Source organism: Pezoporus wallicus, unplaced genomic scaffold, assembly GCF_028554395.1.
Source record: "Pezoporus wallicus isolate ANWC-B61680 ecotype Strahan unplaced genomic scaffold, APGP_CSIRO_Pwel_v1 contig_8837, whole genome shotgun sequence".
Taxonomy (NCBI): domain Eukaryota; kingdom Metazoa; phylum Chordata; class Aves; order Psittaciformes; family Psittacidae; genus Pezoporus; species Pezoporus wallicus.
In genome coordinates, this window is record NW_026636730.1 from 785,249 (window position 1) to 808,741 (window position 23,493).

At 46.5% G+C, this 23,493-nt stretch overlaps 1 protein-coding gene across 1 annotated transcript in view; it reads left to right on the forward strand.

Moving 5' to 3' along the window:
- ATRN (attractin) overlaps positions 1–23,493 on the forward strand; it is a 173,898-nt gene that overhangs the window by 136,230 nt on the left and 14,175 nt on the right. The window contains exons 26-27 of the mRNA XM_057401256.1: positions 5,664–5,742; positions 19,918–20,025. Of these exons, the coding sequence (XP_057257239.1) occupies positions 5,664–5,742; positions 19,918–20,025 (187 nt within the window). The remainder of the gene's footprint in view (positions 1–5,663; positions 5,743–19,917; positions 20,026–23,493) is intronic.

Here is a 23,493-nt window from a genome sequence, read left to right on the forward strand (position 1 = left end):
TTAAAGATATATTTATATATAAGATATATTTAATATAAAGATAAAGGTGATGCTCTTAGTTTCACTCCAGCTGTCTTCTCCGGGGGACTAAGTGTAAATGAGTATTTAGGGAGGCACCATACTCAAACCATAGAGTCCCAGACTGGGTTGGAAGGGACCTTAAAGCTCCTCCAGCTCCAACCTCTGCCACGGGCAGGGACCCCTTCCACTAGAGCAGCTTGCTCCAAGCCCCTGTGTCCAGCCTGGCCTTGAACACTGCCAGGGATGGGGCAGCCACAGCTTCTCTGGGCACCCTGTGCCGGCGCCTCAGCACCCTCCCAGGGATGGACACCTCACTGAGGTCACATTTGTCCTAAAAAGGAGCCATCCTGATAGGGATTCAGCATGTTTTGACATGTGTCCGCAGTTTGGTGTGCATGTTGGTGGTGCTATCTGATAGATAAATATGAATGGAGCACGTATGTCGTACACAAAGGTGGAGATCTCAGTGGCAGTATGTAACAGCACAGGTTCATCTGTGTGCTTGACCACCTGAGAAGCTCCTCCTGAAGGCAAATCGCTGTAAAATGGGTCTTTATAACAGAGGTGCTGGAGATTGTTGAAGCATCTCTCCATCTCTTTGGACTTCCATCTCCTTTCCCCAAATATGGGATATTGAGGGGGTAGACTTGGATAAGCCATGGCAGTAGCTGCTGCCCGTAAGCTGCATGTGAAATGCTTTATCCTGAGATAGATGCTCTCACTGGAGTCACGAGGTGAACATGGTGGCCTTGTAGGCACTGAGCTTTGGCAGGCTGTCCTGGGGACTCCTGCTCATGTTTTGTATGTATGTATGTATGTATGTATGTATGAGGAGCCAGGAATGCTTTGCCGTGATGCTTTGAAGATCTTGATTTGTTTCCACCCTCCATTTGTGTAATGATGTTAAAATGATACCGAAACCAAAGCAGACCGAAGAGTTACCTTATGGTCTTAGCTCTGTTGGTTTTGCATGGAGACATCTTGGACTTCTGCTTTTCAGGGAGCACTGTCCTCTTTTGGCCTCAGGGATAGATCAAGCACTGCACTTTAGGTTTCTTGGATCAAAAGGGAGCTTAAAACAAGAGGAAAAAAGCTTACCAAAGGCATTGAGCAAGCGTGGTGGCATTCTTGCCATGGGGAGCTGACAGAGTCCTAAGACAAATGTGGGCACTCAGAATTTTGCTGCTCCATCATTCACTCGTACCTGCTCATCTGTGACCTAAGTGAGAACCCATCTAGTCCAGACGTGACCTTGTCCAGGAGAGATGCTGTTCCCAGGTGGTACAGTCTGCTATCCTACTTAATGCAGCAGTAGAGAGCTTTGGGAAAGCTGAATGTGTGAACAGGTATGGCCAGGATGGATGGGACTTTCAGCAGCCTGGTCTACTGGAAGGTGTCCCTGCCTGTGACAGGGGTTGGAACTGGTGAGCTTTAAGGTCTCTTCCAACCCAAACCAGTCTGGGATTCTCTGAAGTCCTTAATCATCAATAATGCATGCTAGCTTCTTTACCAAAATAGCAATTAAAGATTTAATGTATATGCTTTATTATTTAAGGGTGGCACCTTTCCCAATGTGATGCACTCTGTAGAGAGGTGTGCTGCCAGCTGGGGGTCATATGAGGGAAGTCACCACCAGACCAAACCTCATACATTATCCACTGCTGTTGTTTCATGTGGGCACCAGTGTCATAGCCAGGAGCAGTCTGAGGAGTATCAAGCAGGATTACAGAGCCCTGGGAGTTGGTGGTTGAGGGACTCTGGAGTGCAGGTAGTTTTCTCATCAGGCCTTCCTGTCCAAAGGGCCAGTTGAATCTGGTGAATCAATAAAGGGTTACAGGACTTGTGTCACAGCCAAGGGTTTCACTACTTAGATCATGGAACTGTCTTTAAGGAACCTGGCCTAATGGAGTCCATCTGTCAGAGAAGAGGAAGAGCATCTTCAGTTAGAGGCTTGCCATCCTGATGAGGAGGGCTTTATATTAAAAGTTGCAGGATGGGGAGCCTCAATCCATCTCGTTCCCATGAGTTTGATGCCATTGCCAGCAAGAGATGCCTAAAGCCTGGAAAGACATCACAGGTCAGCAGGAGAGCACCTGAAGAGCAGCACAAAGGAATTCCAGCAACTTCAGCCAGAAAGCTGGCTTCACTGGGGCCCAACTTAAATGCCTCTGTGCAAATATATGTAGAGTGGGTAATAAATAAGAGGAGGTAGAGGTCATAAAATCATAGAATGATTTGGGTCGGAAAGAACCTTAAAGTTCATCCAGTTCTCACCCTCCTACCATGGGCACAAACACCTTCACCTAGACCAGGTTGCTCAAGACCCTGTCCAGCCTGGCCTTGCACACTGTGTGCATGCCTGCAGGGCTGGGTTCTTACTGGCATCACAGAGATGTGGTGGGATGGCTCCTGTGATTGGAGCGTTGAAATGGAAGGATGCAGGCTCTTCAGGGAGGACCAGGCTGAAGAGACAAGGAGGAGGTGTCACCCTCTGTGTCAGTGACCAGCTGCAGTGCATGGGGATGGATGAGGAGCCAACTGAGAATCAGGATTAAAGGGAGGGCAGGGGACATTATAGTGAGGTCTGCTGCAGGCTTGCCTGACCAGGAAGACCAAGTGAATGAGGCTATAGGCAGGTAGGTGCAGTCTTGTGTTCACAAGCCCTGGTCCTTACGGGAGACTTCAGCTACCTTGAAGCATGCACCAATACATGAGCAATCCAAGAGGTTCCTAGAATGCATTGGTGGTAGCTTCCTTCTACAAGTGATAGAGGAGCCAAGGAGTGGAGGTGCTATGTGGACCTTGTTCTCAGCAGCAGGAAGGGACTGGTGAAGAATGTGAAGCTCAAGGGCAGCCTGGCCATCAGTGACCAGGAAATGAGATGTTCAGGATACATGAAAAGGACATGGAACTGTTGGAACAAGTCCAGAGGAGGCCACGGGGATGATCAGGGGCTGGAGCACCTCCTGTATGAAGACAGGCTGAGAAAGTTGGGGTTGTTCAGCCTGGAGAAGAGAAGCTGCGTGGAGACCTCAGAGCAGCTTCCAGTATCTGAAGGGGGCCTATAGGGATGGTGGGGAGGGACTCTTCATTAGGGACTGCAGTGACAGGACAAGGGGTAATGGGTTAAAACTGAAACAGGGGAAGTTTAGATTGGATCTAAGGAGGAAATTCTTTCCTGTGAGGGTGGTGAGGCACTGGAATGGGTTGCCCAGGGAGGTTGTGAATGCTCCATCCCTGGCAGTGTTCAAGGCCAGGTTGGACAGAGCCTTGGGTGCCATGGTTTAGTGTGAGGTGTCCCTGCCCATGGCAGGGGGTTGGAACTGGATGATCTTAAGGTCCTTTCCAATCCTAACTATTCTATGATTCTATACTTAGGGCAGCGAGGAGGGTGCACATCGAGCTCGCTGCCCTGGACTTCAAGAGAGCAGATTTGGTCTGTTCTGTGATTCCAGGAAACAGCAAAATAAAAGCCACTAACAATACTTGTCTAAACTATTTTTTGCATGCAGAAAAATGGCCTGGCTTTTACAGTGAAATAATGTCAGATTTTAATATGTCGAGAAAATGTGGGGGAAGTGATTGGAATACATATGTCTTGAAATGAGAAAGGCCCCCAAAAAATCTCACCATGATCCTGCTTAGATTCATAAAGAAGCAGGCACTGTAGGAGTCTTTCAAAGCTGTGCAGACGTTGTAATGCTGAAGTGACACAAGTGCCAATATATTAATCTCATCCACTGCATGATAGTAAAACATATTTCTGTGCATATCCAAGCCTGAGAACTGCAGTCATGTTCCCCTTGAGTGTTCAGTGCCCGATCACATGCAGCTTTCTTAATATATAGGCTGTGGATAATGACATGTAGTGAGGAATGGGCTCTCCTCCTTTTGCATCTCAGGGCATGGTTCCTGCTGTCTGTCCTGTTTTTAATGATACGTGGTTCCAAGTCTTTGCCCTACTCAATGCTACAGGATTTGCTGCTGTAGAGTAGGACTCCCAGTTGTTGAAGTAATGCTTGAAGGCCAAAATGTGCAGCCCTTGCAGGCAAACATGTTAGGAAGAGAGGGACCAGCAGGGAACTGATGGCACTGATCATTATAAGCTGGGTTTTTGGTCAGCAGTGCAGCAGTGGCTTCATGTCCAATGGGAAGCAGTCTTCCCAGAACTGAAAGGGCTACAAGAAACCTGGAGAGGGGCTTGGGACAAGGGCCTGTAGGGCCAGGCCAAGGGGAATGGCTTGAACCTGCCAGAGGGGAGACTGAGCTGAGCTCTTAGGCAGAAGCTGTTCCCTGGGAGGGTGCTGAGGCGCTGGCACAGGGTGCCCAGAGAAGCTGTGGCTGCCCCATCCCTGGCAGTGTTCAAGGCCAGGTTGGACACAGGGGCTTGGAGCAAGCTGCTCTAGTGGAAGGGGTCCCTGGAACTGGATGAGCTTTAAGGTCCCTTCCAACCCAAAGCAGGCTGGGATTCTGTGGTCATTGTAGTCATGGATATTTGTATGAGTAGGGTGGGAGAGCACAGTGGAAACCACGGTGTTGTTTGGAAATAGGAGCTTGGGGGACAGAGTTTTGGAAGCAGAGCTGAGTTTCTTGTCAAAGGCAAGGAGTGCTGAGTGGTCAGGATCTTCCACTACAGGCTTTCCTTCACGGCTGTGGTCTCCATTGGAAGCCTTGGAATGGCGAGAACCAAGCCATGCCCAGAGGCGGGGAGAGGGGCACGCAGTAGCAGTCCCTGTTGTAGCATACAGAACCCAGCAGCCACTGTAAATAGTGCACCTTAGGACATGATTTATGTATTTTCATCTTCCTTTAAGCACTGTCTTTAAATATACTCTTGAGAGTGGGGAGGGAGGTTTGGAGACATTTTCTCTTACCCATCAATGTGATACTTGAGAAGAGAGGCTTTCCGTTGGGTCCAGATATCCAAAAGGAAAGATTTTGATCTTAGACAGCTTGTGTGCCTTGAAGTTGCTCATTAAGCATTCAGCTTAAGATCTGTCAATAGAGTCAGCAGCTATTATTATTTATTATTGTTATTATTTTGACTGCTTTTAGTTAAATCTGCTTCTTTGTTAAATCTTTGCACTTTCCTTAGAAGTTGATGAATTTATTCCTCCTTTTCTTCTATTTAGTTTAAGGAAAGGAGTATAGTTGGGGAAAGCAAGAAATGCTTACAGTCTGCAACAGCCAGTTAAGAAGAACCCAACTACCACACACTTTATCTTAGGGTAGAGAAGAATAAATAATCAATTTTCTCTGCTTCTGTCAAGGCTTTTCTTTTTGGGGTTATTCTCTCACTTTAAATGACAAGATAGGAAATCCTGGCTCTTTCAATTCGATTAAATCTTTCCGCCTTACTGGTCTGATTTCCTGGTGAAGACTGGTGGATGTCCTTACAAGCAGGTCAGATAGGTAACTTGGGAACCACAGTCTTCCCTGATAAAACAGATGCGCATCGGTCCTCACCCAGTGTCACAGGCACTGAAACGTGTAAACCTCTCTGCTGTGTTATCTTCTAGCCAAGTACCTCTAAGCATTCTATGAACTTTCAGTGTGTTTCTTTGATTTCCTAGGATTTTTCAGCTGCTGTCACGTTCTGAACAAAGCCAATAAGATATTCTCTCTCTCTTTTCCCTTTGCAGTTGTTTCCTGTCTTTGCTCCTGGTGGCAGCTGTGGTTTGGAAGATCAAGCAGAGTTGCTGGGCATCGCGGCGAAGAGAGGTTGCAATGACAAAACTGAATGCTGTCTTTTCAGTGACTTCTTTTATAGTTGTTCTCTGTTGTATTTATTCACATATGCATAGCATTAACCTTCAGTTAAGGATAAGCTCCACTAATCTATAAGTGCTTCTGTTTAGGGATTTATAATAGTGTACGTTCGATTGCAGTCTCAGTGACAAATGATGCTATTTTAGTATCCTGATGCTGCAGTTTCTGTGAAGCACAAAAAAAATAGGGGTGAGTGTCCTGAGTTCCAAGAGCTCAGCTTCTAGACTGAGGTGTTTTTGTAGCAGAAATATAACCCCACTATAATTTAGGAGATTCTTTACATCTGTGTCGAAAGAGGAGGTTTCTGTGCTGAGCCTCTGACCCACATTAGCCCCTGCTTCAATCTGTTTAAAGAGGCTGATCCCCCTTTTCAGATTAAAAGCCTATCTAAATGGTTTGGGTGGGTGGTTTGGGGTGGTTTTTACCCGTGGAGCAGAACAGAAAGGTGGGAGAAGCCACGCAGGACTTGGAAAGCTTTTGTGTACTGCCTAAAAGGTGACTTCTAGTGCCAGAGATTTCTCCTCTTCATTCCATGCCAGTTTCCGAGCTCCTTCCTGTTTGCAGCACATAAAATAATACGTGCTTTACACCCCACAGGTGTGGTTCCTCCTTGTTTATCCCTGATGCATTTAGTGGGGTTTTTTTACTGCTCTTTTTTCCTGCTTATCAGTTGAAGCTAATTTCCTGTTAGACCTAAAGCACTCGGGCTGACCAGGATAGGATGGCCAACATGTTGTTGCCGCATAGTATACAGAGTGTGTCCTTATCTCTCATATTTAAGTAAGAATCCCAGCCTGGTTTGGGTTGGAAGGGACCTTAAAGCTCTTCCAGCTCCAACCCCTGCCATGGGCAGGGACCCCTTCCACTAGAGCAGCTTGCTCCAAGCCCCTGTGTCCAACCTGGCCTTGAACACTGCCAGGGATGGGGCAGCCACAGCTTCTCTGGGCACCCTGTGCCAGCGCCTCAGCACCCTCCCAGGGAAGAGCTTCTGCCTAAGAGCTCAGCTCAGTCTCCCCTCGGGCAGGTTCAAGCCATTCCCCTTGGCCTGTCCCTACATCCCTTGTCTCAAGCCCCTCTCCAGCTTTCCTGCAGCCCCTTTAGGCACTGGAGCTGCTCTCAGGTCTCCCCTTCAGGAGCCTTCTCTTGTCCAGGCTGAACCAGCCCAGCTCTCTCAGCCTCTCTTCATAGGAGGTCATCCTCCAAGACCAGTTATCTCCTAAGGAGTGAGGTGTGTTTCTCCCCTGCTTTTAGACCTTAGGGTGAAATCTGCCCATTCCCATAGATTTTCCTCCTATCTGCCCTGCTGGAATGATGCTGCAGACACCCAGCCCTGTAACTGTTCTAGTCAAGGGTAGTTTATCCATATGTAGTAATTGATCAAGACTGTTCTGGGGATTAATTTTTACAGTGCTGAAATTCAGTGCAAATGCCCATTTCATGCATCTCTTCCAAACTCCGTCTCTGGTTGTACTTCCCAGTGCAGTAATGGGAATAGGATAAATGTGTTCAATCTGAGGATCTCCTTCCTTCTAATAGAGCAGGACGATGCCTGATAAGTCTTCCTCTTTCTGCTTCGGATGTTTTTGCTCTTACTAGTGAACTCAAATGCATAATATAATCAGTGGCTTTCAAGCAGATAACCCTTCATCTTGGAAGTGATTTAAGTCTTTGAGGTTTCCTGTACTCTCTGAAGGTAGGTAAATTTTTACTAGGGAGCCTGGTTTTTTCCTTTTCACTTTCTTGGCAAGCAAGTAAGCTGGAGTCAGTGTAGCATTCCCTGTTGGCTCCTGGGGTTAAATGTTATCTAAGAATATATGAGGGATGTAGACTGAGAAGTAAATACAGCGCTTTGGGGCTCAGTTAAAATACTTTAGCAGGGTCTAAATGAAAAATGTCTTGATAAATTAAGTTCCTTTCAGTGGGATCTGTGTTTTAAGGAAAAAAGCTGGAGTGCTCATAACGTCTTGTTATGTTTGAGTTTAAACCCCATTCATACTTGTGTCTGTTTGATGGGCAGTTCATTGGTGTGTCCTTTTCCTGCCAGATTCTTGTCTTTTGCTGCTATTTGTTTTGCTCCTTCTTCTCATCTCAATCTTGTAGGTCATAGATCTCTGCTATTCCATTCCTGGTTTGTTAGAGATACCTGTACAGCTCAAGGGAGTGGAGAGGGGCTTGGGACAAGGGCCTGTAGGGCCAGGCCAAGGGGAATGGCTTGAACCTGCCAGAGGGGAGACTGAGATGAGCTCTTAGGCAGAAGCTCTTCCCTGGGAGGGTGCTGAGGCGCTGGCACAGGGTGCCCAGAGAAGCTGTGGCTGCCCCATCCCTGGCAGTGTTCAAGGCCAGGTTGGACACAGGGGCTTGGAGCAAGCTGCTCTAGTGGAAGGGGTCCCTGCCCGTGGCAGGGGTTGGAGCTGGAAGATCTTGAGATCCTTTCCAGTCTAAACCCATCTGGGATTCTATGAAACCATTTTAAATCTCTGCCATGCCATTATTAGATGCATGAATAAAGTCTGTCTGCAGAAACAGAAGTCCACCCAAAAATTCTGCAGCTTTTTGGTGTAATCTACGAAGATTTTATAGCTTGCAGGGTTTTTATTTTATGCAGACTCTCAATAAATTCTAGCAAGGCTCTCTTTAAACATTAGGAGTTAATCAGAGAATCCCTGAGCGGTTTGGATTGGGAGGGACCTTAAAGCTCCTCCAGTTCCAGTCCCCTGCCATGGGCAGAGACACCTCACACTAGAGGAGGTTGCTCAGTGATTAGTAGCAATTTATTGCCTTGCAAATTTGAGGTGTACCAAAACTTCCCTCTGTTCTGAGGGTGTTCCTGAAGTGGGTCTGTTTCAGATCTGCCATTCTCCCTTCCTTTGGTGGTGATTCTCTCTTTGGGTTTCTCCAGTACGCTTACAGGGCTCTTATATCCCATTTTGCTGGACTGGGAAAACCAGATTTTGCTTCCCTGCCCATGGCAGGGGTTGGAACTCGATGATCTTAAGGTCCTTTCCAACCCAAACCATTCTATGATTCACTAACTTTTCCTCTACAAACTGCTGACACATTTGATGGAGACTAGCTCCTCCACCTCCTCCCATTACAGTTTAGATACTGGGTGGATTAAGCAGCAGTGGCAGGACACTGGATTCAGACATCAGCATCAACCTTTGAGTGAATATATGCTTGCAGCTTTGGAGGAAGGTATTTCTCTGGCTTGGGCTGTATTTTTAGAAGTAGTCATGTTACAGTTGCCTGTCTCCCATGGGCTGTGCTGTGGTAATTCTGTGCTCATTCTTTAATCTTAACCCCAAAGTAAGTAAAATATAACACAGTCTGTGAGTAATTCCCAGCTATCAATCACATCTGCTTCCAATATAAGCACTGCAGCGCCTAACTTCTTATCACAGTGCAGAGTGAAAAGTAGATAGCTAGATCTGAGATATGTATAGGACAGGAGAGGGAGTGTGTTGAAAGGACTGGTAATCAGAATTATTCAGTATTGCTGGGAGAAGTCGTACAGTTGGGCTTTGGGTGTTGGGTTAATGGAACAGAGCAGCAGCATCTGGTTCAAAGCGAATTTGCATTACTCCTGACTGAGAAAGCAGCGTGCTAAATCCAGAACCTACATCAGGATCCTGTACAATGTATTTAAGGTCCCTTCCAACCCAAATCATTCTGTGATTCCGTAAGTTTCTCCCTTTTTTCCTTCCCTTTTCAGTTCTGTAGCTGTTCCTCTTTGACCGCATATCAGTGCTGATGCTCCCCAGCTTCCTGGCTAAAGGGTCTTTTGGGTGTGCAAACAGTGTGTAGCAAATGTCTAGTTGTAGGAAAATGAGTTTGGAGCACTGGGCAAAAGTTCAGGCCTTGCAGAGTATAAAGCTTGACCCAAAGTAAAAATGAGAACAATTTGTGTCATTTCAGGCATGGAGGAGATGGGATTGTAAATTGTGTGTTTATTCCCTCTCCAGTGAGCACCAAGTTTAAGTGCCTTCAGACATCTTAAAGAGGGGAAAATGGAAATCAAATGGCAGCTTTTATAGGAGGCTTAGGAAGAGGTGAATGACATTAGGAAGCAGGGATAGGAAACCTTTCTATCTTGTGCCTAGAAAATGACACGTTAAACGTATCGGGGTGGTAATAGAGTATAACGCACAAAATACGAGAGTGGCATTAGAAATTTAATATGCTCATCTGCTGTCGTGAATCTTCTGTCCTGTTTTATTCCAGCATCCAGCTTCTGTTCTCTTCACCCTCAGTCGGCTCCATCTCCTCCACTTGAGCAAGAAATAATTCCTCTTAACATGTCCAGCAAATGGAGCATGGGTAGTGATGGCCAACCCAGTGTAATTGCATGAGGAATGGCCGTGCCCCACTGGGATATGTGGGGAGCAAAGTGGTAGGAAAAGGGGGAATGGCTTTAACCTGCCAGAACAGGGGAGACTGAGATGAGCTCTTAGGCAGAAGCTCTTCCCTGGGAGGGTGCTGAGGCGCTGGCACAGGGTGCCCAGAGAAGCTGTGGCTGCCCCATCCCTGGCAGTGTTCAAGGGCAGGTTGGACACAGGGGCTTGGAGCAAGCTGCTCTAGTGGAAGGGGTCCCTGCCCGTGGCAGGGGTTGGAGCTGGAGGAGCTTTAAGCTCCCTTCCAACCCAAACCAGTCTGGGATTCTATAATAACTAAATTTGGGTGTCTAGACCTCAGTTGCACCTTTAACATACGTAAAATTGTCTTCATTTTGCCTCCCTTCTTGCCAAGACTATCCAGGACTGAATGTTTTCACTCTGTGCACTACCCAGCTTATTCAGGATGGAGTTTGTGAACTGATTTACTGCAGGGATTATCCTTCTCCTTCCTGACCTCATTGCTGAAACCTTTTTCCCTCCCAAGTGGATTCAAACTGTAGCAGTGCTTCTTTTCCACTGGCTTTCTCCTCTGTAACGTCCGAGAGCACTGAATACCATTTAGGGAGGCAGATTGCTGTGTTCAGTTGACAGCAAAGACTTTCCAAGGGATGTGTGCTGTGTTATTGCCCTGCCTTCATTTTCTTCCCCTTCCTGCTCTCACCTGCTAGTATTTCGTTCACCTCAAATCTTCTGTCCTAGGCTGTGATTTAGAGCACCTTTTGTCAAAGCAAAGGATTCCGGATTGGAATATTTTCCAACTGTAACTGTAAATCAGGATCTTCCTCTCTCTCTAGAGGCCACAGTGGTGTTTTGGAAGGCTCTGGTATCAGCTTTATGCAGGAACATGACAAGGTCAGGCTGCAAACATCCCTAGATTCAAGCAGCCTGTGGTGCTTCGGAGGGCTTGTAAGAAACAAGATGTGCTGGTGCTGAAATACGCTGCTGTGTTCTCCAAGCTCCCAGCAGTCATTTGGCATGTAGACCTTGTTCGATAAAGGTGACAGTGCTATTCAGTGTCTGTGAGGGAGAAGGAAACATTAAGTTGGTGGTGGTGTAGTTTGTAGAGGAAACACGAACTGGGGGATGGAGAAGTCGTGGCAAGCAGGTAACTTTGAAGGAGGGGTAGATGACACGGTTAGTGTACTCAGTTGTGTCATTGCACGGTGGAACGTAAGCGTTTATGTGTTTTTTTAAGCAGTTAAGGGGAGTTTACTTCCCAGAATGCCTATTCCTGGAAACCAGACCGAAGTGGTGATGGCAGTGGTGGTTTAATAACCCTACGTCATTTCCCTGTTCCTGCATTTATAAGTAGAGTAATAATAAAAGAGCCTAATGTTAGTGTTATGAGTAACCAGTTATTGGAGTACTGTGTCCACTCCGGTCTCAGTGATGTCTTGGGTGTTGCAGATGGTAAAGAACAGCACTGCAAGAGACTGAGCTCTGAAGGATGATCTGAGAGCTGGAGCAGCTCTGCTCTGGGGCCAGGCTGAGAGAGCTGGGCTGGGGCAGCCTGGACAAGAGAAGGCTCCTGAAGGGGAGACCTGAGAGCAGCTCCAGTGCCTGAAGGGGCTGCAGGAAAGCTGGAGAGGGGCTTGGGACAAGGGATGGAGGGACAGGCCAAGGGGAATGGCTTGAACCTGCCAGAGGGGAGACTGAGATGAGCTCTTAGGCAGAAGCTCTTCCCTGGGAGGGTGCTGAGGCGCTGGCACAGGGTGCCCAGAGAAGCTGTGGCTGCCCCATCCCTGGCAGTGTTCAAGGCCAGGTTGGACACAGGGGCTTGGAGCAAGCTGCTCTAGTGGAAGGGGTCCCTGCCCGTGGCAGGGGTTGGAGCTGGAGGAGCTTTAAGGTCCCTTCCAACACAAACCAGGCTGGGATTAATTCACTGTCTAGAACGTTAAGTGAGAGACTAAAGCATCACAGGTGACTCATTTTATCCAAGGAAGGACATACAGAGATGTGATGATGTGAGTTAATGTCTGTGAAGAGGAACCACAGAAGATTCATGATGGGTTGAGGTTCTTCTAACCGATCAGCCAAAGGCAGAGCACCCCATGTCTGCAGCTGGGGGTAGGAAATCAAAAGCTGTTCTGGTTTTCTCCTCTTCTTAATGGGAAGAGTGGCAATGTCAACAGGTTTTTGTAGGAACGTGGCTCTCAGAATTTGATTGCTCTTACAAGGATCTTTTCTAGGCCAGTTGCATGGTGGAATTCAGTGGCTCATACTATGCAGGAGGTCAGATCAAATAGTCATAACTTTCTGCTGTCCCTAAATTTAAAATCTATGAATGGGAACCACCTGATAGTACCTGTCGACTTTATCCAGGTAAAGAAACATCTGCAGTGATCTGTGTGGCTTTGGTCACCAAGTGAAGGAAACTGTGGCAGAAACAAGATGCTCTGAAGAGGAAAAACCTCCCAGAATATTAATGTTGGCAAGAGATTCCAGCTTAGGGGGAACTCAATGGCCCATTTCTGGTTGAACATGGCTGCTGTGACATCTGTGCCTCATTGAGCTCATCTCTGGTTGAACTTGCAGTTACAGCTGACTGTTTGTAGCTTTAATATGTCCATGCAGGACCCCATCATAGCAGGTTGGCAATCTCATGTGCAGTGTTGGTACCCAGCTGAGCTCTTCTCACATGGTCTTTAGTGGTGTTGCTGTTAGAGAGTTAAGTTGGGTTTAGTATATCCCCAAAACTATAGAGGGGTTTGGATTGGAAGGGACCTTAAAGCTCATCCAGTTCCAGCACCTTCCCCAAGAGCAGGATGCTCTGAGCCCCATCCAACCTGGCCTTGAACAGTTGGCCAGTATTTGCAATGCTGAAGCTCAGCTATCATCAGATCTAGCCTTAGCAGAGTTCAGCCTCATTTAATAACCCACACACCTGTATGTATATTGATGCTGTTGGTTCAGACTCCTAGATCCATGTCTGATGATAGGAATCAGTGGTACAGGTATCTAATTTAGCCATTTGGGAAAATCAGGGAGAGAAGCAGTGTTGTGTAATCGGGCTAGAAGAGCTCTAGTCAATCCAAGGTGTGCTCTGCTATTGTGCAATTATCTGCTATTGGTATATATTTTAGTCTGCATGGGCCCTGTACTTCTGATCATTTTATAAAGAAATGATATCTTCTTATTAAAGGTGAGGTTTTTCTGTGCCCTCCTACTGGGCATGATTATGATGATCTTAAAGTCCTTTCCAGCCCTAACTATTCTATGATTCTATGACTAACTTACTTCTCTTAATCAGCCCTGAATTAAATCTCTTCTGTCATTTCAGCATGAGGCAACTTCCCAGCAGCTTTTGCTTTCTGGTTTGTTACGGTTTTGAAGTGTGGGCATGCCTGTTCACAAGCATTTGAACATTAATTCTCTCCTCCTCTCTCTTTCAACACAGCCTGCAACGTCAGTTGCAGCACTGATTAACTAATGTTAATATGTGCACGGCTCTAGGGGCTGAACAACTTCACTTTCAGTGATGATGGAAGCGTCAGAGCAAATGCTTTGTTTGTTGACTTACATGGCAGTTGATGTAATTGTGGCTAAATGCTTTAAATCACTGATTTCTGAGACAATGTGGCTCGTCTCTGTGCAATATTTATAGCTTCTTTGTTTCGTTGCTGATGTCCCTTTGTGTGTTCTGGGAAGCTCCGTTGTTTTCTCCTCTTTCCCTTAAGGTCACTGTAATGTAAAGCAAAGGTTTCCACCCTGGGATATGTATTTTGCTTCGGACTAACGCACAGCGATGCCTGCTCACCCACCAGGCACCCAGCTCCATCTGCCCACCATTGCCACTGCCACCAAGACGGGCACCTTCTCCAAAGTCCTTTGGGAGCCCCAGGAGATGATGGCCCCTTCCACGCTGGCCATCAGCAGCCTCTGAGGTGCTGCTTGGGCAGATGTCATTACAGGAGAGCTATGGGACAAGTTCTGCAGACCAGGTTCTCTAAGTCATGCCTGCAGATAGGTAGTTGGTAGTGGATGTGCATACACAGATACGTATTTGTGCACAAATGGGACGAGCCGCCTTCTGAATTCAAATGAAACCTTTAAAACAACGTAGGATGTGGAGGAATAAGCTCAAACTGCCTGTCTATCAGTGCAGCCACTCTACATAGTGTGTTTTGGAAGGATAGGAGCGCTCTCCATCCTTTGACCTCAGCCAAATCCCTGTTAATCCTTGCTATCAGTAAATGGCCAAGTCAGAGCTAAAGAGCTTTGCTGAGAGAATTCTGTTACCCTTTGCTTGGTGAGTGCAGAGAGACCTGTAGGTATTCAATTAGATTGTGTGTTTTATGTGCCTTGGAGGGAACATAGAAGAGGATTGACACTCTAACTAACTTTGCAGAACTAATGCTATGTAAGAGACTGGTCAGGAAGAAGGAAACATCTCTGCTTTCTGGACCACCCTCTGTTTAACCGTGGATGACCAGGCTTGCAGAATCCATGTTGGAGAATCTTTAGCGCTGTGTGGTAGAGCTGCAAACTTCACCTTGATACAGGAAAATCAAAAGTATTCGGTTCTGCCCCAAAATATTTCATTTTTCCTAAATGTCCTAAAATGATTTGTGGTTTGGGTGATCCTTTCCTCGTCTTCTTCATCTTTCTATCCATCTTTCCCCTCTTTTCGTGACAGTGTGAAGGCCCTGGGTTTTGGCCAATTAAACCGGCCTATTTTGGCCACTTTATCTTTGCAATACAGACAGGGTAGTGGATCAAAACACAGAACTGATTTCAGTCTCCTGGCTCTTAAAGTTGGCTGTAGAGAGCATGGAGAACACAGGAAGGGATTTTGCTTGTTCATGAAAGAGTGAAGCTTGATTTTTTTTTTTTCCTAGAATCCCAGCCAGGTTTGGGTTGAAGGGACCTTAAAGCTCCTCCAGCTCCAACCCCTGCCACGGGCAGGGACCCCTTCCACTAGAGCAGCTTGCTCCAAGCCCCTGTGTCCAACCTGGCCTTGAACACTGCCAGGGATGGGGCAGCCACAGCTTCTCTGGGCACCCTGTGCCAGTGCCTCAGCACCCTCCCAGGGAAGAGCTTCTGCCTAAGAGCTCATCTCAGTCTCCCCTCTGGCAGGTTCAAGCCATTCCCCTTGGCCTGTCCCTACATCCCTTGTCCCAAGCCCCTCTCCAGCTTTCCTGCAGCCCCTTCAGGCACTGGAGCTGCTCTCAGGTCTCCCCTTCAGGAGCCTTCTCTTGTCCAAGCTGAACCAGCCTGGCTCCAGAGCAGAGCTGCTCCAGCCCTTGGAGAATCCCCATGGTTTCCTCTGGTCTCACTCCAGCATTATTCCTGCTGTACCTCCTGTCTGCTGGACATAACTGCTCCCTTTCTCGTGGGGTCCTGCTTGCTTTGCATTTACTCTGCCTTAAAATGAAAGCTCCACCGTGCCCGTTGTTCACTTAGCACACCCGTGGTTTCTTCCTCCTTGACTTTCTGCCTTTTTCCTTCTCATCTCCATTGAAAACCGAGATGAAACACTCACGTACACTCTTGTGTTCATTACAAGCTGTAGATAGCTGTTTTGCTTAGCTTAGTTTTTTTTAAAGCCATCCTTTATAAGGAGCAAATAAAATCCAAAACGTGTGGCTTTCTTCTGGAAGAATCATCACCCTTTCATGGCTGAAGATACCAGACCCCCAGCCCAAAAGGTACCGTGCTCATAAAAGAGCCTCTGCAGGGGGCAGTCGCTGAGATGGATGGTAGCAGCACGGTTATACAAAGAGTGGTGACTGCTTTATTAGCATGAATAAAATGTTCAGGCTTTTCTTGTCAGAAAACACAGCATAGGTTATATTAGTCAATTAACCTGGTAACCTGAAGAGCTGTTTTTCTTTAACGTGAGAGCCTGTGCTGTTGCATGAAGAGGTTTTCCTCAGTTCCTCCGGTGGTTTTCCTCCCATCAGCAGCACACTATTCATTTTGGATTATCCATTACTCAACAGGTATGAGTTAAAAGAATCCCTGGTATAAAACATTGCAGTTCTGCACTGTTTGCTCCCGTGTCTGCACCTCTGGTCCTGGCACAATGAGATGGGTGACATCGGTTGTCTCCCCACCTCGCTGCTCTTTTCCGCTGTGGACTGTTGAGGTTGTTTATTGTCAGGTTCTCTTAGTGTGGTTGCACCAAAGCCTTCAGGCTTTGTTTCAACACTTCCCACTCTGCGATTGCTTTCACTTGTGATTCTTTTTGAACAGAGTTTTGCTGGTGATAGTGGGAGGAAAAAAAGGAAATCAATGCAAATGAAAGTTGCAGGTTCTCAGTTTGCAGTTACTTAAATATTAAAGGCCAGGGGCTCCAATTCCTGCTTTTTGATGTGTTTTTATTGTAAGCCTGTCAAACGTTTTGCCTTTTAAATCCTCTTCAGACCTAAGTGATTTAAAATATTCCCAGGTTGTCTTATTAATTGTGTGATCTAGAAACCAAAGCTTTGCTTGAAAGAGCATTGAGGTTCGTTATATCAAATCTCAGAAAGCCAATCATTAGGAATGAGGGGGAGCCAGCTTCATGGTACCGTGATGCTAACGGCTGCTGATTCGCGATGCTGTGCTCGATGTCTCGGCTAGGGAAGCACCACCATTTCTCCCTCACAACACAATAACTTCTTTTAATTAAAATTTTAATGTACCAAAAAACACTGAAGGGTGTACACGTGCACAGGTTACGGGTTCAGACTTAAAACGGGAGAGTTAGGTTACATACAAGGCAGAAGCTCTTCCCTGGGAGGGTGCTGAGGCGCTGGCACAGGGTGCCCAGAGAAGCTGTGGCTGCCCCATCCCTGGCAGTGTTCAAGGCCAGGTTGGACACAGGGGCTTGGAGCAAGCTGCTCTAGTGGAAGGGGTCCCTGCCCGTGGCAGGGGTTGGAACTGGAGGAGCTTCAAGGTCCCTTCCAACCCAAACCATGCTGGGATTCTAGGGTTAAACATGCACAGTGCATGCATTGGGGAAAGAGTGTCATTCTGGTTACAGGACAGTGACTTCTCAGATTTCTTCTTCATTTTGAGGGGGTTCAAATTTAGTAGCATCACTTGTGCTGCGCCATAAACCGGTGTTGGGAACAGGTTGCTCCCTTAGGCATTTGCTGCTCTGATTGTAGCTGGGACCTTTTGTCTTACCTGGTCTGGCCATTGTTTTAGTGAGGCTCAGCTGGAACAGCCCCAAACGCAATGCCTTTCCTCAGCCACTTCAGAGCACAGAGACAGTAACGATGCTGTCGGCACTGCTTTTCCCACTGCTGGTGTTGTGTCACATCTCTGCCTTCACAGCACTGCTCTGGGGTTTAGATCTTGAAGCTACTATTGACTTCAGTAGGAGTCATGTTGCCAAATTGCCCATTTCCTTGAGTAAACTAAGCTTCCTTCAAAGAACTGATGGCTTTCAGTTCCAAAGTCTCTTGGACATCTTCATCAGGACAGCTTGTTCTTTGATTTTATAGCCATTCAACAAAGCGCTTTATGATAGCTGAAGGGGACAATTGCAGAAACAACAACCCAGCAATCTGTTTCACACTTGCTTTCGTCTGCAATCTGCTGGTGTGCTTTAAATATTCCAAAACTCCTCGTGTTCTCTTACCCGAGTGTGAGTTACCCACAAGTTTGCTTGCAAGTGCTTAGTACGGCTCCGCTGGTGTCAGCTCGCTGGGGTTTTTGCTTTGTGACAGTATCTACAATCTGCTCCTAAATATTTTCTGTTTTCCTTTCTTTTTTTCCCCTTTCAGAAATGAAGGAAAACTTTGCCACAGGGCTTTTATGGCAGTGAATTGTTGTATATTTTATTAGTGTGAGATCCATCTGAGAAGCACAGAGGCTTATATACGCCCAAAGCTTAGTTGTATTGACCTTGTCGTGCCTGCCTGCCACATTGCCTGAATCCCAAGCTTCTTAAAGAGACAGTGTTCCAGTTTTCTACACTAAAACCACTCCAAAACCAAAGGGTGGCTTCGCAGAGAAAAGACCGTAGAAGGTTTATGAGCTTAAGAGAAAGGTGATGTAATACATATTGTCCAAACGAGTTGCAGGCTGGATAGAATCATAGAACCCCAGCCTGGTTTGGGTTGGAAGGGAGCTTAAAGCTCCTCCAGCTCCAACCCCTGCCACAGGCAGGGACCCCTTCCACTAGAGCAGCTTGCTCCAAGCCCCTGTGTCCAACCTGGCCTTGAGCACTGCCAGGGATGGGGCAGCCACAGCTTCTCTGGGCACCCTGTGCCAGCGCCTCAGCACCCTCCCAGGGAAGAGCTTCTGCCTAAGAGCTCATCTCAGTCTCCCCTCTGGCAGGTTCAAGCCATTCCCCTTGGCCTGTCCCTACATCCCTTGTCCCAAGCCCCTCTCCAGCTTTCCTGCAGCCCCTTCAGGCACTGGAGCTGCTCTAAGGTCTCCCCAGAGCACAGCAGAGGGGCAGGATCCCCTCCCTGAGCTGCTGCTGGGTCATGGGGAGCTTCTCCTCACCCAGCACCCCCAAGTCCATCTCCTCAGGGCTCTTCTGCATAGACAACGTCTTGTAGCATCGTCTTCCTTTTGCCCATCTGCTCTGTCCTCTTCTGCTGTTCTGGATGGGGTTTATTTGGGGCACAATTCATTTTGTTGTCTTTCTTTAGCCCTGTTTGAGTGCTCTAAATGATCAGTTAGGACTTGGAATGTCAAATTGTCCAGAATTAATGGGGAAATGTGGGTGGTGATGGTGGCAAGTACGGAGGACATTTGATGGTGCCTCAATCTGGCTTAAAAATAGAGTATAACTAGTATTGCTGCAGCTGAGTAGGAATGCTAAGTGTGTAAAGCTGCATACAACAAGTGATTCAGTAGGCATTTGCTGCACTTAAGACTGCTGGGTTTTTCCACCCTATACAAAGTGCATGCCTCTTCCCTTATTAAACAGGGGCACTGAGTCACATCAGACCCGTTGCTTCTGGGAATTAGGGTTATGGCTTCTGCACCCGCTTCTGGGTTGTGTAGCTTGCTCTTAGTCTTAGAGATTAGGCACCAAAGCCAAAAAGAAGCATAGCCACAGCTCAGCTAAAACTGAATTGCTGTTTGCAGCCCAGCCATGTAGGAAATGTCTTTTTTCTGTATGTGTTCAGGAAAGGGAGCTGCATCATCATGCTTCAAAGTGCTTAAGAGGACAATAAAAGGATGCCTCATGTCATAAAGGCCTGCAGAGATTTACCCAGGGAAAGGTTTTCTGTTTTAATAAAACACAGTGCAACAAGGACGTGTTCTTCCCCTTTGATCCATTTGCTGCATTCAGAAGGAAACAAACACTAAAAAAGTGATGATTATTCAATAGAAGCCTGACAGCGTTTTGCCAGTGCTGTTATAAACAATATCAAATCCTGTCTTACAGCAGTTCCATGCTGCTGCTAGTTGCATTTTCCAGTGGTTCCCACAAATCCTATGGAGTCCTGTCGTGCCCCAGCTGGATGGTAACAAACAGCCAGGGTATCACAGCTTAAAAAGTAAATAACTGCTTTGTGGACAGTGAAGCTGCTGCGTTTGCCATCACAAACGGGTCAGGCTCAGGCTGTGTAGCTTTACTCACAGTAACCTATTCCATTGTAGTAATGTGAATATTTACCATTCTCTTTGTACCCTTAAGCCTGTTAAAACACCGGGAGGTTATTTCTTTATATTCCTTGGTATCCCTTCGTACAGGGTAAACCCCCTTGGATACATGTGGTGGTTTTTTCCATCTCTGTGTTGGAACAAGATGATAATAATATTTTTCTGTTTATTAAATTAGCAACTACTCCGGGAGATGCAACAGATGGCAAGTCGCCCCTTCGCCTCCATCAACGTTGCCTTAGAAACAGATGAAGAGCCACCAGATCTCATTGGGGGAAGCATAAAGGTGAGAGCTGGTGCTTGAGGATGGTCCTCATAGTTAATCATGGATGCTTCTTTTCAACTCTAGTTAACTCGATAATCCCAAACCCTCTGTTACATACCTGCAAGAAGCAGTAAGTTTGGGGAGGCCAGCAAATACTGGTTTGGTTTGCTTTTATCCCTTCAGGAATGCGATTGCTACTTGGGGGCTGGTTTAGATTAAAGTTACCCTGGGTGTAGGGCATGGATTTTGTGTTTGCCTTGTTAGTTTTTATCCCTAGTAATCGAGAAGGATGCAGCTTTACTCAGTAGAACATTTGGCTACAGATAGCTATAGGTGCTGCAAATAAAAGCCATTTTTCTGTGATATCTCAAAGTAAACAGGAATATAATCATGTCTGTGTACTACAATAGAGCTAACGTATTTCCGATTATATCATATAGAAGTTCAAATACATCTTGTGATGTGCAAATAGGAGTGGGGAGAAATCACTGTCTTGCACCAGGCTGGCGTGTTCTTAGAACTCATAGTTTTAAGAAAAGCCTGTTTAAAAGGAGACTAATGAATTAAAAGATCTTTTTGATGTGATGCTTTGACTAGCAGGCTTGTATATGAAAGGGAGAAGTTAAGAACCTGAGAACACTGATTATTTTCTCTCCTAACACAGCTGTTTTATCTTATTTTATTTAGACTTAAGGTATTTTGGAAGTCATTCGTCCAGGCACTAAGTTTCTCATGTTCTGTTACTGGGACAAGGGAGCAAGATCTGTTTTTCTACTGAAAAAAAATGTGTATTTTAATTATTGCAAAGCACATGAAAACAGTCTGACCCCAGGACTTCTGTTTGCTGAGTAGGGATATTTAAATCTTGGCCTTCTTATCAGGAAATGCCGCAATTAAGGATGCCTGGATAGCTATAGCTTTTCCTTATTTATGTGAGAATATAGGATTTCATGGCAAGTTGTAATACTTTTTCCACCTGATTGATGTCCTGAACCATGTTCTGGGTGGGCACTACGTAGAATCATAGAATCATTAGGGTTGGAAAGGACCTTAAGATCATCCAGTTCCAACCCCCTGCCATGGGCAGGGACACCTCACACTAAACCATGGCACCCAAGGCTCTGTCCAACCTGGCCTTGAACACTGCCAGGGATGGAGCATTCACAACCTCCCTGGGCAACCCATTCCAGTGCCTCAGCACCCTTACAGTAAAGAACAAAGCTTTTTGATATATTCTCCTAGTTTCATTATTGGTTCTGGTTATTTACTGTGTTCCACCCAAACCTTTAGTCCCAAGCTTGAAAAATTCCTGAGCTCCCCCTTACCTTTCTCTGAAGTCAGGGATTAATTGTCCCATGTTTTGCAGAGGTGAAACTTGGAGCATAGTGTGGAAATGAAGTTACATTTACAAAGGTACTGAGTAATTTGGGATAAAGTTGGGGCTGTTCAGCCTGGAGAAGAGAAGGCTGCGTGGAGACCTCAGAGCAGCTTCTGAAGGGGGCCTATAGGGATGCTGGGGAGGGACTCTTCATTAGGGACTGTAGCGACAGGACAAGGGGTGATGGGTTAAAACTGAAACAGGGGAAGTTTAGATTGGATCTAAGGAGGAAATTCTTTCCTGTGAGGGTGGTGAGGCACTGGAATGGGTTGCCCAGGGAGGTTGTGAATGCTCCATCCCTGGCAGTGTTAAAGACCAGGTTGGACAGAGCCTTGGGTGCCATGGTTTAGTGTGAGGTGTCCCTGCCCATAGCAGGGGGGTTGGAACTGGATGATCTTAAGGTCCTTTCCAACCCTACCTGTTCTATGATTCTGTGATACTCAGTGACTGGGCAGCTAAGCTCACCTGCCTCTGGGACCTCTCCTTGGAGGTTCTGAGTAGTTCTACTCCCCATTGACTTTCATTTGACTCCAGATCACTCGGTTTTTGTGAGCTGCTGTAATTTCTCTTACAAGGCTGGTAGGCTCTGGGAGTCATTAGCCATTAATAGCTCCCCAAGAATTTGAAATGCATGTAAAATAGGATTGTCCCTCAGCAAATCAGGATGAGCCTTTTTTTGGTTGCTTCGTTGGAGAAGCTGTGGGATGCATATAGAGGTTCCCATCAGGCTGGAGGTGGGTTGGTGAGGCTGGCTGCTGATGTGTTTGGGTTGCAGTCTGTTTGTCTGGGGCCCCTTTCCTCCTCCTCTTCCCATTTTCTGGGAATAAGGTAACTAAGAGCACCTCTTCAGTCGGATCAGGACAGGACTAAGCCATCCCTAGCGTTTTGGTCTCTCTGACAAGTTTGTCAGCACTCAGAGCTGCACAGGAGATAGTAAACTGGGATCAGTGTGTAATTTCTCCTCTAGGTCAGCTGGCAATGCTTTTTACCTTTTCATTTGGGCTCTATGGCCTGATTTCTCCTCCATGCCTCTGTGTTTTGTCATCTCCTCAATCACTTTTGTGATCATAGGAATGTTGAACTCTTCTCTTTTGAAGTGCTTCCATAGGCAGCACCACAGCCAGGATTTCCTCTTTCTCTCACTCACTTTCCTTGCTTTCCCATGTCTGTCATCTTCCATATCTCACTTCTCTGACCTCCTTGGGTTACTCAAGAGGGGGTGGAGAAGCTGGTTTTAAGCATACTAAGTCAGACTGTGGACATATGTCCCCTTTTAGACCCAGAAACTGTTAGCAATTGCTAATTGCCCTCTGTGCTGGTTAACTCATACAAATGTTTCTCAGTCAACTTTAGGCATAAATGAGATGGTCTGATTGAGGCAAATGGCACAAAACCTGTGCAGTTACATGAAGCCAGATACGGAACATGGACATGGGCTTTTGTGCCAGCAGGTACCTTCATCTGCTGGAAGATGTGAATGCAGAACAAGGGTGCTTCTCCATGGCAGGGAGAATCACTACATTTTGGGGGTGCTTTATATAGTTTTTTACCATCTTGGAGAACTTGGATAGAGGATAAAAGCATGAATAAAAGCCTGGAATGTTTCAGCAAAGTCGAAATCACAGGGAGAGGAGGCTCAGGAAGTATGGGGGCTGTGAGCAGCTTGGGGAATGACACTTCTTAGTCTGGCCTCTTGGATACTGCACCTAAATACATTTAAATTGAAGTGAAAAAGCAGTCTCAACATCCATGGGATCGGCTGTGGGTTTTCTCCTCATCCTTTTTGCACCTGCATAGGGAAAAAGGGTCTTAGCAGGAGGGAGCTGAAGAAAGATGGGCTGGGATGAGACAGAACTGTAACAGTGCATTTTACTTTGTGTTTTGTCAGTTATTAGGCAAGAAAAGAGTGAAGTGGTGCTGCATTGCTGACTAAGCTGTTCTTCAGTTCTTCTGCCATTCGCTGTGTCCAACTCTGAGCGCCTTCATTTTAAAGCAAGAAATCCAGCCCTGTGTTATCATAACTGCATTGGTGTTTTTCTTTCCTCATGTGAATCAAAGCCTTTGGTTAATAACGAGTTGATTTGAGGGCTACAAAGGAGAAGTGGAAAATG